This window comes from Engraulis encrasicolus, chromosome 13, assembly GCF_034702125.1.
Source record: "Engraulis encrasicolus isolate BLACKSEA-1 chromosome 13, IST_EnEncr_1.0, whole genome shotgun sequence".
Taxonomy (NCBI): Eukaryota; Metazoa; Chordata; class Actinopteri; order Clupeiformes; family Engraulidae; genus Engraulis; species Engraulis encrasicolus.
This window is the reverse complement of record NC_085869.1, coordinates 13977487-13990859: the sequence shown is the minus strand read 5'-3', so window position 1 is coordinate 13990859 and position 13373 is coordinate 13977487. Positions and strand designations below refer to the sequence as shown.

The 13373-nt window shown below is 45.3% G+C and overlaps 1 protein-coding gene across 20 annotated transcripts in view; it reads left to right on the top strand.

Annotated features, from left to right (window-relative positions):
* The first annotated feature begins 565 nt into the window (after window positions 1–565).
* The window catches only part of obsl1b (obscurin like cytoskeletal adaptor 1b), a 73245-nt gene continuing 60437 nt past the window's right edge, over window positions 566–13373 (top strand). For 9 of the 20 annotated variants that reach the window (XM_063213208.1, XM_063213198.1, XM_063213199.1 and 6 more), the window contains exons 1-3: window positions 566–1121; window positions 8051–9161; window positions 11612–11881. In XM_063213208.1, coding sequence (XP_063069278.1) covers window positions 8141–9161; window positions 11612–11881 — 1291 coding nt within the window. In that variant the 5' untranslated portion in view covers window positions 566–1121; window positions 8051–8140. The remainder of the gene's footprint in view (window positions 1122–8050; window positions 9162–11611; window positions 11882–13373) is intronic. The other 11 variants (XM_063213212.1, XM_063213211.1, XM_063213204.1 and 8 more) reach the window with 4 other exon arrangements.

Here is a 13373-nt window from a genome sequence, read left to right as displayed (position 1 = left end):
CAGTCATTTTGAGATTCACAGAGTAGGACAAGGGAAGCTTGTTAAGAATGTTTTTTGACAACACTGAAGAAACCTCATGGACATGTCTTCATTCAACTGTTCTACTGCAGCAGTTATAAAAGTCCTATCAAATGTCCAATCAATGGAGACTTTCTTCAAAATCGGTGCTTAAAATCGTCATTTGGACATGAAAAGAACTAAAATATTACACAAACTTTGATCAACATCATCTTTTCTTGAAAGATAGTAAACCAGACCCTTTTTTTCAACTGCTGGCACACAAACAGGCCTACAAACACCCTCGCTTATTTTCTTGAGGCAACAGTTGTGACAACGACCAAAACACGGGGACACCAAAACACTGAGCTGAGCGCCATGCACCGAGAGTCTTGAGGAGTAGGCCAGACTGAAGGCCTGTGCCCTTCTCCTTAGATTTTATAGCGCGCGGCTCAAGCATGCAAAGCAATCCGCCCCGCACAAGCCATCCCAGGGCTATGTTTAGCCCCGGTGAGCAAGTGAATGGAAGGGGCTGACTTATCTACACTGCTGTCATCGAGGCTGTCGGTATTTTTAGGGGACTGCAGCAGCTGCAAAAGCATTTAACGGTCTTCCATGAAACAATGACACTCGGGGTGTCTCAGGACTGAGCGCCACACAAACTGTGGGACACCGTCGTCGGTCGAGAAGCTTTTTTACGCACAGTAGTGGGGGGCTGTCACGTTGTCTTGTGTTGTGTTGTGTCGGGCCACGCCACGCCACACAGTGAACGCTTGCTTCCCTTGGATTGCCCAGGAAGCCATCTGATCGAGGCAAGATTGAGTCGGGACCAGACAAGGCAAGACTAGTGTCGGGGCAAAGGGGCCTTGCAAGATGGAGGACGTACAGAATGCTGGACGCTAATCAGGGGGAGAGTGGATTCTTCTTCTTCTTTCACCAGCACATTCATTGCTGTGGAGGACACGGATGAAACTGGCTGCTGACTGACAGAGTCACGTTTTTTTTTGTAAGGAGGAGACAAACTTGTTGAAAAAGACCTGGAAATAAGAGAGCTGGTGCGTGCGTGGAGAGAACGTGTGGCACAGGGATGTGTGTTGACAGTCAGCCCTGAGGATCCAGGAGAGGTAGGTCGTTGTGGGCAGAGACCAGAGTGCAGCTTCACTGGGGGCAAAGGCCATTCTAATTAAATCAGAAAAGCAAACGTGAGGTTAATCTCCACGGAAACTCAGTGGGGGATTCCAGAACCACGGTGCGTGCTCCAAGCCTCATGGTATAGGGACAAGAATGTCATTCAAGTGAATGCTGTCAAGCGTGTTATTTGTATGCTTTTTACATTATTGCTGTAAAATGCCCTGAACTAGAGGTCAAAGTACTGTGGCTAAGCTAACACGGATTTGTTCCTACGCGGAAATGTGAATGAGCCGGTCACCATATCATTAACCAATAGGCCTACAAATGTTAGACTTTTACACAAACATGTTCCTATTTTTAACGTGTTATTGTGCGCAGACTAATTATACACATGCTCTGCTTCAGACATCTTGGAACACCAATACATGCAAACATCATGCAGTGTTGTGAGAGATAGGGGGTTTGAGACATTTTTGGGGGAATTGGGAGCCGTGATGAATAAGTAGTGGGAGTTTGAGGACCTCTAAAACACTCGTTGGGATTGAGGACCATCTTCCTGTGGTGGACAGCTTTGCGTCAGCAACCCCTGCGAGAGCCCACAGCTATGTCTTGTGGGCAGCCGTGGAGTGATGGTTACAAAGTTTTACTGTAGATCACAGGGTTGCAGGTTCGAATCTCGTCCTTACCTCTCCCTACACCTCCATCCATGACTGGAGTGCCCTTGAGCAAGGCACCTAACCCCACATTGCTCCAGGGACTGTAACCAATACCCTGTAAATATTTGTAAGTTGCTTTGGATAAAAGAAGTGTCATCTCAGTTTAATGTAATGTAATGCAATGTAATGTAATCTCTCTCTCCAAAACTGGATAAACTGCTCCAGGGTCATCTGTGTGTCTGTCTGGCAGGTTCCCCCGGCAATGTGGTCAAAACCTGAGAAGACCACCCTTAAAAAAATAATAATCAGATGACAAGAAATCAAACTAGACGGGCTATTTTATGCTGGAACATAAACAACTGCGTCATGCGTTATTTAAAACAGAAAGTGCCCACGGATCAGTGCTGTCTGTCCGTCTGTCTGACTGTCTATCTCGCTCTCTCTCTCCCTCTCTCTTTTTGCAGCCTTATTGCAAATGACAAACAAATCTAATTTTGACAATGACATTTACTGTCCAAATTCTCGAATGAGTCTGCCAAAAGGGGTGTGATGGAGGCTCAGCATATTTTGTCTGCGAGGTCCCCTGGGCAGGGTGTATGCAGCACTATAAGTATGGGGGCCTGTGTCTGTTTGTATGTGCACGCGTGTTCCACTGTGTGTGCTTTGTGATACCTGACACATGCCCCCCCCCCCCTCCCCCCGCTCGCAGGTCTTTATTTAGGACCGACTATATTAAGCACTTTCCCATTGAAATACAGCACCAGCTGTGTAGGATATGTGTTGTGTGGGCCGGCGCTGTTGCAACAGGACCATGGACGAGCGAAGCTATAGCCTGGCTGCTCGCTCTGGCCCTCTCCAGTTTGCTTGGTCAGGGCTCTCTCTCGTTCTCTGTCTGTCTCTCTCTCATTCTAAAACATCTTGTAGAGTTCCTGGACTGCATTGCTTTGCTGAAATGTAGACCAGCTGTGTTGGATATGTGTTGTGTGGGGCCAGGGGCGCTGCCAGAAATGTTGGGCCCCATGAAAGATTCAAATTGGGCCCCCTTAAGGGCCCCTCTCAGTGCTTGGGCCCTTAGAATCTGAACCACTTTCCTCCCCACCCCAGCGGCCCCCATGTGTGGGGCTCTTGCAACAGGACCACAAAAAACGAGTGAAGCTATAGCCTGGCTGCTCTCGGGCCCTCTCCAGTCTGATTTGTCAGGTCTCTCTCTCTCTCTCTCTCTCTCTCTCTCTCTCTCTCTCTCTCTCTCTCTCTCGCTTGCCCCATCTGCCCAGTCTGCTTGGTCAGGTCTCTCTCTGTCTCTCTCTTTCCGTCTCTCTCTCTTTCTAAAACATCTTGGAGACTTCTGGGGACTGCATTGCTTTGCTGAAATGTAATAGCCACCACTTGGGGAGAACCCTGAGAGTTGTGGATCGAGCACCAGGCTCTACCACTCTAGTTGGCCTCACCTCCCAGCCTGGACCCTTCAACCAAATCACCACAGCTCTCTCTCTCTCTATCTATCTCTATATCTGTCTCTCTCTCTAAAACATCTTGGAGAGTTCTGGGGACTGCATTGCTTTGCTGAAATGTAATCGTTGTGGAGCACCTCTACCACTCTAGTTGGGCTCGCCTCCCAGCCCGGACCCTTCAACCAAATCACCACAGCTCAACAGTCAGCACACCATGACAGCACTTACGTACAGTCTCTGTAAGATATCCTTCGGAGATATCGTTTTTCCAATAAAGTTTATTGCATGCTATTCGGTTAGGCTATTTTGAATACTTGAACACCTGCTGCTGGACAGAGGCAATGAAAGGCAGAGGTACATATAGTATTTCTCAGCTAAAATGATGCCGTTTAATTTCTCCTGGACGTGATGTGAGTGAGGCTTGATAAGTACAAGCAAGTGGGTGAGAACCTTGTCGTAAATAGTGCCATTGGGATTATGGTATTGTCTTACAAGCAAAACAAGAGTGAATGCTCCAAAAGTACTTAGGAGATACTAACCAACAGAGATATTTCTCCTTCTGTAAAGTTCACAACTCGTTTGCACCCATTTCATAGCGGGGTCATCCCTATGTTCCCCGGGTCCTATGTTCCCCAGGTCCTATGTTCCCCTCTACCGGGGAACATAGGACCCTTTTTTCAAAAAAGGGTTCTATGTTCCCCACTGCTTCAAAGTAGACTGCTACCACATGGCAAAGTGCAGGTTGTTGCTGCACCTCTGACAGGATAGGTTTAGGGATGGTTTTGGGGGGAGCATACCCATGTTCCCCGGGTCCTATGTTCCCCTGTCTTTGTATGGGAGTGGGGAACATAGGACCCTTTTTCTAAAAAAAAGTGTTTCTATGTTCCCCGCATTGTATTGTAAATGTATGCCCTGACCAAAGCTATCCCTAAACCTAACCTCAGAGGTGCAACAACAACCTGCGCTTTGTCATGCGGCAGCAGGCTACTTGGAAGCAGCGGGGAACAGAGAACCCTATTTTTTTTTTAAAGGGTCCAAAGTTCCCCGCATTGTATGTTTCCGAGTTTTCATATTGTGCCCTTCCCAAAACCATCCCTACACCTAACCTGTCGTAAGGCAATATTTCCGAGTTTTCATATTGTGCCCTTCCCAAAACCATCCCTACACCTAACCTGTCAGAGTTCTAACAGCAACCTGCACTTTGCCATGTGGCTGCAGTCTACTTTGAAGCAGTGGGGAACATAGAACCCTTTTTTGAAAAAAGGGTCCTATGTTCCCCGGTAGAGGGGAACATAGGACCCGGGGAACATAGGGATGACCCTGTTTTGGGAAGGGCACAATTTGAAAACTCGGAAACATACAATGCGGGGAACTTAGGACCCTTTTTTCAAAAAAGGGTTCTATGTTCCCCACTGCTTCCAAGTAGACCGCTGCCGCATGGCAAAGCGCAGGTTGTTGTTAGAAAAAGGGTCCTATGTTCCCCTTTCCCATACAAAGACAGGGGAACATAGGACCTGGGGAACATAGGTACGCTCCCTTCATAGCACCCACTTTACATCTACCTCAAACAACAGGGTCATCCCTATGTTCCCCGCAACTGGGGAACTTAGGACCCTTTTTTCAAAACAGGGTTCTATGTTACCCACTGCATCCAAGTAGACTGCTGCTGCATGGCAAAGCGCAAGTTGTTGTTGCACCTGTGGCAGGTTAGGTTTATGGATGGTTTAGGTCAGGGCACAAATTAACATCTCAGAAACATTGCATTACTGACAGGTTAGGTTTAGGGATGGTTTTGGGAAGGGCACAATTTGAAAACTCAGAAACATTGCATTACTGATAGGAGGGATGGTTTAACCCTATTCAGACTGGGCTTTTTTTTGAGCCCCCCCCCCCACCCCCCCCCCCCCCCCCTCATAACTCATGAACGGAATACAGTATGACTACGAAACTTAGGGGAGATGATCTACATATAGACATCTATGAATGACATGATTTTTGTGTAATTATCTATTATTATGACGTCATTATGACATCATTATCTTATAATGTCCAAAATAATGGATTTTCCAACAAATTTAGGTAATGCACTTAAATTTTTATGATTTTATGCTTCAAACCACTTAAATGCTCACAAAGTTGTCTGATGCTAATGGAAATAACAAAAAAATATGAAAATATATGGCGTCATAGATATGGTCAAGTGATTTTTGGTCAGACATACCTGTCAGAAAACCGTTGCCATGGCAACAGAAAATATGATAATCCTCATCGTTCGGTACCTAACTGTAGCCAACTAAATGTTAGGAAAAGTCACAAAGTTTCGTAGTCATAGCTTAAGTCGTTAAGGAATTATACAACATCAAAGTTGGTGCGGGCACTTTTAGCCCCCCCCCAGTCTGGATAGGGTTAATGTTCTGGTCTCACAGTTGTCCTAGTAACTGCTATCCAGACAGCTAAACAATTCCAGAAAAAACACTTGCGACACCGAGGGTGAAGTTTGGTCGTTTATGGAAGATTGTGAAACTGAAAAACATACAAATTCATTCGTATAAATCTACTGCCATCTCTTGTGTTGACATGAATATAGAACCAAATAACAGTTACATAGGCTATACACGGCATTGTCAATATGAATTCCACTGCATTAATATTGGAGCTAAGCGAACATAAATTCATTGAGAGTAAATGACAAATTTAAGAAGCTGGTGTACTAGTTACTTTGGAACAAATATAACATCAAATCAAAATATTATTTACAACTTACAGGGATTGCCTTTAGCTGCGTACAAGGAACGATAGATTAAACCGGTGGGTTTCATGTAGCCTAGTGCTTGAGATAACAAACTGTCAAAGAATTATGCGCGTTCTAAGTCTCGCAGCTGGGGTACAAAAGTAAACAATTGTCAAAATAAGGGTTCTCCTGTTAAAGGCTGGCGTAGCCAGAACAGTTAATGAAGGGTTAGATACAATGCGGGGGACATAGAACCCTTTTTTAGAAAAGGGGTCCTACGTTCCCCGCTCCCATACAAAGACCGGGGAACATAAGAACCGGGGAACATGTACGATCGCCAACACCCAGTTGCTGCCATGTTATTTAGTAATTTCCACATTCTCAGTTTCAGGAGATGGTGGGCACATCCAAAACAGTTTTTGTTATGCTGGTGCTAGAAAATAGTGTCAATCAATGGAAAGGGTTGGTCTGCACACTGAACATGTGCTCCAAAAATAAATGTCACTGTGTCTAATTAAAAACATACAATGCTTCAGGAGGACCGTGAACTGATTGAAAAGTTGAACGATTTTGACTGAATAAAGATTATTCTTCGATGCACCATGCAGACCAAACTTTTTCCACATTCGCTGTTTACAAAGTCCAATGTAGTCAGTTATTATGAAAAAAACTGAGATCTACAGTTATAATTTCAACTAAATGCACTCTACATTTAAACTGACAAAGCTGTGGACTTGTCCCGATTAAGGCAATGTCCACATCAAGCCGGATAAATAAGAACACACATATCCAGTTACGTGGCGCTATTCCGACATGTTGCTATTCCGACGTTAATGTCTATTGTCGGAATACCGACACGTTTTCCACCGTCCGCCGCTATTCCTACATGCCGCTATTCCGACATCCCTAACCTTAACCCTAACCCTAACCCTAACCTTAACCCTAACCCTAACCCTAACCCCTAAAAAGTGTCGGAATAGCGGCATGTCGGAATAGCGCTATGTCGGAATAGCGATTGCCCCCCCACATATCCATGGCTACAACGGTCTGCTTGGTCTGCATCCACACTATTGTTTTTATACTGTTTACAGAATGTTCTGTCATTTAAGAAGCATTTTCAGATCTCTCCACTTCAGCGGTCGTTTTCAAATAGCTCTCTTTTATGTGGTTGGATTCCCTGTATTAGTGTTGATGGGAGGTGTAACTGGATAAATTAATATGCGTTATCATATGTATCCATCAAAAAGCAACATTTCTGACAGTGCTTGCTTACACACCTTCATTATTTTCCACTCCACAAATTGTTTTATACCTCCATTGATTTTCTCTTCCTTTGCTATCCTTAACAACATATTTTCTACGTTTACATGAGACATTTAATACGGAATAAACTGACTTTAATTCTGAATAAAGCTTTAATTCCGCTATGAAAACGTCATGTAAACACCTCTTAAAGGGCAACTCCTGCCAATTTCAATGTGCTGTTGTATTGCTCACGCTACCCTTGACTTGTCAGTACCCGGTGACGCCGCAGTTTTTGGCCCAGCCCTTTCCGAGATATGAGCTATTCTAATGGGGGAAACTTTTGTTTACATTTTTTTTTTAAATGAGCATAGGCCTATTCCAAATATTTTCCGAAAAGGTACCACTGTTTGCTAGCTGTCTGCTGATGTTGCATAACCTTTTGGATGTTTTTGGGAATAAATAAAAATGTTTTTTTGAAATGTAAATAAAAGTTGCCCCCATTAGAATAGCTCATATCTCGGAAAGGGCTGAGCCAAAAAATGTGGCGTCACCGGGTACTGACAAGTCAAGGGTAGCGTGAGCAATACAACAGCACATTGACATTGGCAGGAGTTGCCCTTTAATTCGGAATTAAAGGAAAGATCAAAGTAAACTCGACGACACTATTTAATTCTGAATTATTCATTCGGAATCAAAAACATCATGTAAATGTAGTGATTGTTTGATGCTCTTATACTCCTCTTGATTCATAGTAAGGCGAAACCTGCACCACCAAATGGTGTCCTTACAGTACATGTTTTGAAACATAAAAGCTTTTTTATACTATTATTGTTTTTCAGACATTCAGCCACAAAGGGGACGACGGCCAAGGCGACTTGCCAGACACACAGAGAGCTGCATGCCAGTGGGGGGTGAGCTGAGGAGCAGACATGGACGTGTTCGGAGGCGCTCCCCGCTTCCTGGCCTACCCTCGCCCCGTGGTGGTGCAGACGGGCACGGACGCCGTCCTCAAATGCCAGATTAGCGGGGACCCTCGGCCGGCCGTCATCTGGGAGAGAAACAACGAGCAGGTCGAGCCGGACGGGCGCTACCGTCTGTTTGAGGACGGCAACGTCTACAACCTCATCATCACCTCGGTGACGACAGAGGACAGCGGCCAGTACATATGCAAGGCCAAGAACTGCATCGGCGAGACGTACGCGGCGGCGACCCTGAAAGTGGAGGGCGAGGCTCAAGAGATGGAACTGCGGGAGGAGAACAAACCGCGTTTCCTCATCAAGCCGCTCTCCACGCGGGTCGCCAGGGGCGAGGACGCCGTGTTCTCCTGCAAACTCTGGGGGAACCCCCGGCCGGAGGTCATGTGGGAGAAGGACGGCAGGAGGCTCAACGAGATCTTCGAGAGCACCCACTTCAGCGTGGGCTACCAGGAAGGGGGCTGGTTCCAGCTGAAGATCTTCAAGACTCGCGCGCCCGACGGAGGGGTGTACACCTGCAAGGCCAGGAACGAGTTCGGAGAGGGCCTGGCCGGAGCCGTGCTCCTGGTGGATGCCGGGCCGGGACACGACGACGACGGGAACCGCAACGGCTTCACCAACGGACACTGGAAGGGCCACCACCAGGGCAAACCCAGGAGCGGTAGGCGGGAGGTGTCGTCCCGTAACAAGGAGGACCCGTTGCCTAACTCCACCAAAGTGAAAATGTTTGCGGTTACGGAGGGAAAGCATGCCAAGTTCCGCTGTTACGTGACTGGGAAACCCAAACCGGAGATAATATGGAGAAAAGACGGCAGGCTTATAATGTCGGGTCGTCGCTACCTGTTGTATGAAGACAGAGAGGGCTACTTCACTTTGAAAGTGCTCTACTGCAAACAGCAGGACAATGGAGTGTACGTGTGTGCAGCATCAAACACTGCAGGACAAACACTGAGTGCCGTGCATCTGTCTGTGAAAGGTAAGAGCCCTTTTCATATAATCTTGCCCAAAAATGTCTACACTTGCTAAGATTTCTGTCCATTATTTAAGCCAATTCTTTCAAATGTTAATGACATTGCTGTAATGCTCCCCAGTGTTTTTCATACAATACTTACAGTTAAGGCAGTGCTATTCAATCGAATCAAAGTCCACATGGGGCCCAGGCATGGCACCCAACTGTAGCAGTATACATTTCAGTTTTGATACTGCAGTACAACACATGATTTTGTACATGCACATTAAATGTGGTTAGGTTTTAGGTTAGAGGAACCAGGGCCGCTGACAGCTTTGACTGGGCCCGGGACAAAATCATCTGAAAGGGCCCCCCTAACAATGCAAGCAATGCTATGAGAACCCAATTCTGGGGCCTCTCTCTCCCTGGGCCCGGGACAACTGACCCCTTTGTCCCCCTCTGTCAGCATCCCTGAGAGGAACATATCTAAAAATTGGTTGTAGACCACTGATTTGAAGTGTCATTTCCGTGTTAGTGATGGCTGAAAATGTTGAGATTTACTGTGAGGAATTTTTGCCACTTGAAATGTGAAAAAGTGATTTGTTCATATTGCATTACATTACACTTAGCTGACACATATCCAAAGCGACTTAGAGTTATTTACAGGGTACTGTTTACTGTCCCTGGAGCAATGTGGGGTTGTGTACCTTGCTCAACCACACTTCAGCTATGGAGTGTTGTAGGGAGCAAAATGGTGGGATTTCGAACCTGCAACCCTCTGATCTCAAGCCCATCACCTTAATGATTAGGCCACGGCTGCCTATTAATAGTAATGTCAAAAACAGGCCAATGGTTCTACGTTTCTGTTCTACTATCCGAGTTATATGTATAGTATACAGTATGATGATGATGATTTAGCAGGATTTTGTACCTAATAACAATTCAAAGCTCCTCTAAGGGGAAGGCATTTCCTCTATATTATCTGTGTCAACATTAATCAGACCATTCACGCTCTCCCATAATCCCCATCAATGATCCCGAAAAATGTGCAGCCTCCCTGATTCGCCAATCATTCAGGGCATGGTGTGCCAAACATGCCAATTACTAATCTACAGTGGTCCAATGGAGATGTCTTAATTGTGTGAAGTAGACCCGGTGGAGTTTCAAAATGACTTGAACGGGCAAGGCCCATTGACATGAAGTAGATTCCTACCCCAGTCCCATGTCTGCAAAGTCACTTAGGTTCGAAAGGTCTGGGGGGCCATGGCACGCATGTGATGTGAATTCTCTGGAGGTGGGGATCACATTTCTCCCATGGGCCGCTGAACAGGGCTGAGCTGAATACTTGCGTGCAGCACTGAACCAAACTCAGGGAATGCTGAAAGTATTTCAGTGTTATTCAATGGGTTCAGAACAAAAAATCTTCAAGGGTTCAGAGATATTTTTACGATATTTACAACATACGTGTGCATATAAAAGATAATTATTTGATTTTAAAAGTGCTCTCCCATATATGAGCAGAGCTAACAGGCACTCAGTCAGCTAAATGCATAGTGGCTGGCTACTATGTGCAATTGAGATTCTTTGGTTTACAACTGTCTGGTACTGTCGGATGGTATCAGTTACAAACGGTTTATTTTCAATCCAACACCTCAGTGTGTTAATGGTCTTTCCATGGCTAACTTAAATGATGCCACTTGTCTCTAGATTTTATCTATCTTGTTTGCTTAAGTGGCATTTACTTTATTATTTATGAGTTGAATTTCAGCTATGTAAATTGGTGCAATTATGGGTTGTTGGAAAGCCATTGGGGGGAGTCAGTCACTCACTATACATGATGCATTGATATTTTGCAATCATATATACACTCCGTAGAAAAAACAAAAAGCAAGCAATGAAATCTAAATTTAAACGTAATATATGGCCGTATAAAATGCCACATAGTATCTCCAACATCACGAGCATGAGCAGCTCTCTGTACGTATCTGCCTCTTAAGTCCTATTTAATCGCTCGTGTGATCCAGTGAGTGAGGGTAACCTGTTCTGACTCCCTGACATGTGGCCGCATGACCGTCCGTGGCTAAGGAAAGACCTCACTGCCTAGAATAGCCCCCTTGTGAATCTTGTGCGTTCCGCCTTTTCATCAACGCCGCCACAACACAACACAACACAACACAGTGACAGAGCCTTCCATGTAGCTGCTCCTACTCTTTGGAACACTCTGCCCGACCACATCCAGAATGGCCCTTCACTAGCCATGTCTAAACAACACCTTAAGACACATCTCTTCCTGAAAGCTTATGGCTGCTAGTTCCACAAGCACATTCACTTACATGCACTCACACACACACTGGCGCGCACACACACTCACACTTTCCTACACGATACCTTGTGAAGTGATCTTGGGTGTTTTGAAAGGCGCTATATAAAACCAAAGTATTATTATTATTATTATCATTATCATTAACACAACTCAGAGCCACCGGTGCGCTTCAAGCAGCCCCTCATCGACCTGCAAGTCTGGGAGCGCGACCTGGCGGTGCTGGAGTGCGAGGTGCCAGAGGACGGGGTGCCCATCACGTGGTACCTGGAGGACCGGAGGCTGCAGCCGGGGGCCAAGTACGGCATGGAAGAATGGGGCACCAAGCGCAGGCTGACCATCCGCGACATCGGGGTGGACGACGACGGCATCTACCTCTGCGAAATGGCCGACGGCGGGAGGAGCATCGCTGAGGTGGCTGTGAAAGGTAAGAGAACTCTCTGTTAACCCATTGACGCCTAAGGCAACTGCAAAAAAGGATGCTGAATGCCTGAGCCCTTTTGGAGAAAAGCTGCCCTCAGCCTATAAAAACCTAAATATCTCAGCTTCTGAAGCACATAAAAAATATGCATTAAGTTGCATTTAAGCGCTAAGCATTTAAGCGCTTTCATTAGGATGTGTTCATTAATCTCAAACAAATAGAGATTTTTAATAATGTTGTCTCAAATCTCATGAGCCTGAATTTTGCGTAATGCAGCTCCAGGCGCCAGGGCCAATGTTGCGCAACGCAACATCAGGCATCAATGGGTTAATAATATTGGCCATTTCTCAATGTTCTAGTGAGCGCCCTTCAAAGTGTGTCAGCCGAATTAGTCACGCCAAGTGATTGGATACTCTTTGGTGAAGTCTGCATAGTATCGAATCACTGGGTGTGACTAATTAGGCTGACACACTTCGAAGGGCGCACACTAGAACTTTGAGAAATGGCCAATGTCTTGGTCTGAATTTGATTTTTGGATTTTCACATTACAATCCAGAACTCTAAAACAATTAACCCAAAACATAGACCTTGTGTATTTTATATTTTCTACATAATGTCATCAGACAGATTTTTAGTGACATTTTTAAGAAAAATGTACGGATTAAATTACAAGGAAAATAAATAATGATCTAAATAACAAAGAATGTTTGTCACTCCTGTATACACGCACAGGTATGTATCCAAGTATCAGGAAGTTTGTATGGATTTAACGTAACATCTACATGCTGGGTAAATTCATTTTTCTGAGAAAATGCTCTCCAGTAGTATACATGACTCACCTTTTTTATTTGAGTCTGGGTCATGGCAGGGTATCTTTTTAAATTTCATGGTGGTTCTACACTGTACGTTGAACGACGTCTTCGGACGCGCCCCCAGTCAGCAAAATTTCCCAAATTTGTTAGCATTAGCTTGGCTAGTTGGCTGCATGACTAGTTAACGATCCAAAAGTTGTTGCACTAAATGAAACGTGGCGATATCCTACCTAGATAAAGAATTGGCACTGTAATGAAAGGCGTAGTAACACATTCGGAGTACTTCAACGTCGACGCAATGATACCTTCACTCCTGGTCCTCTCACACGAAGGGGGGGAGACGGCAGATTATCATCCAAATTAGATGGTCTGATAACCAATCAAATGGGCGTANGGGTTGGGCAAATTGGGCGGGAGTTACAATTCTTTCTAAGAAATATGGCAGTCATCTGCTCGATTTTCAACACAACAGTGTTTGCTTAATTTAAAGGAGCTAGCCCATCCTCCGATCCGCTCCTCACGATTTGTTTGGCCTGGTCGTCTTTCGACTTTCAGCCTCGCAAAACGACCACAGGTTGCCATTCTGCCCCAGGGAGCAAATTCACACACATTGCTAATTTGCTACTAGTTACTAGCACAGCAAAAAAGTTAATGGAATATTTTTGTTATATCGATGCAAGGCATGG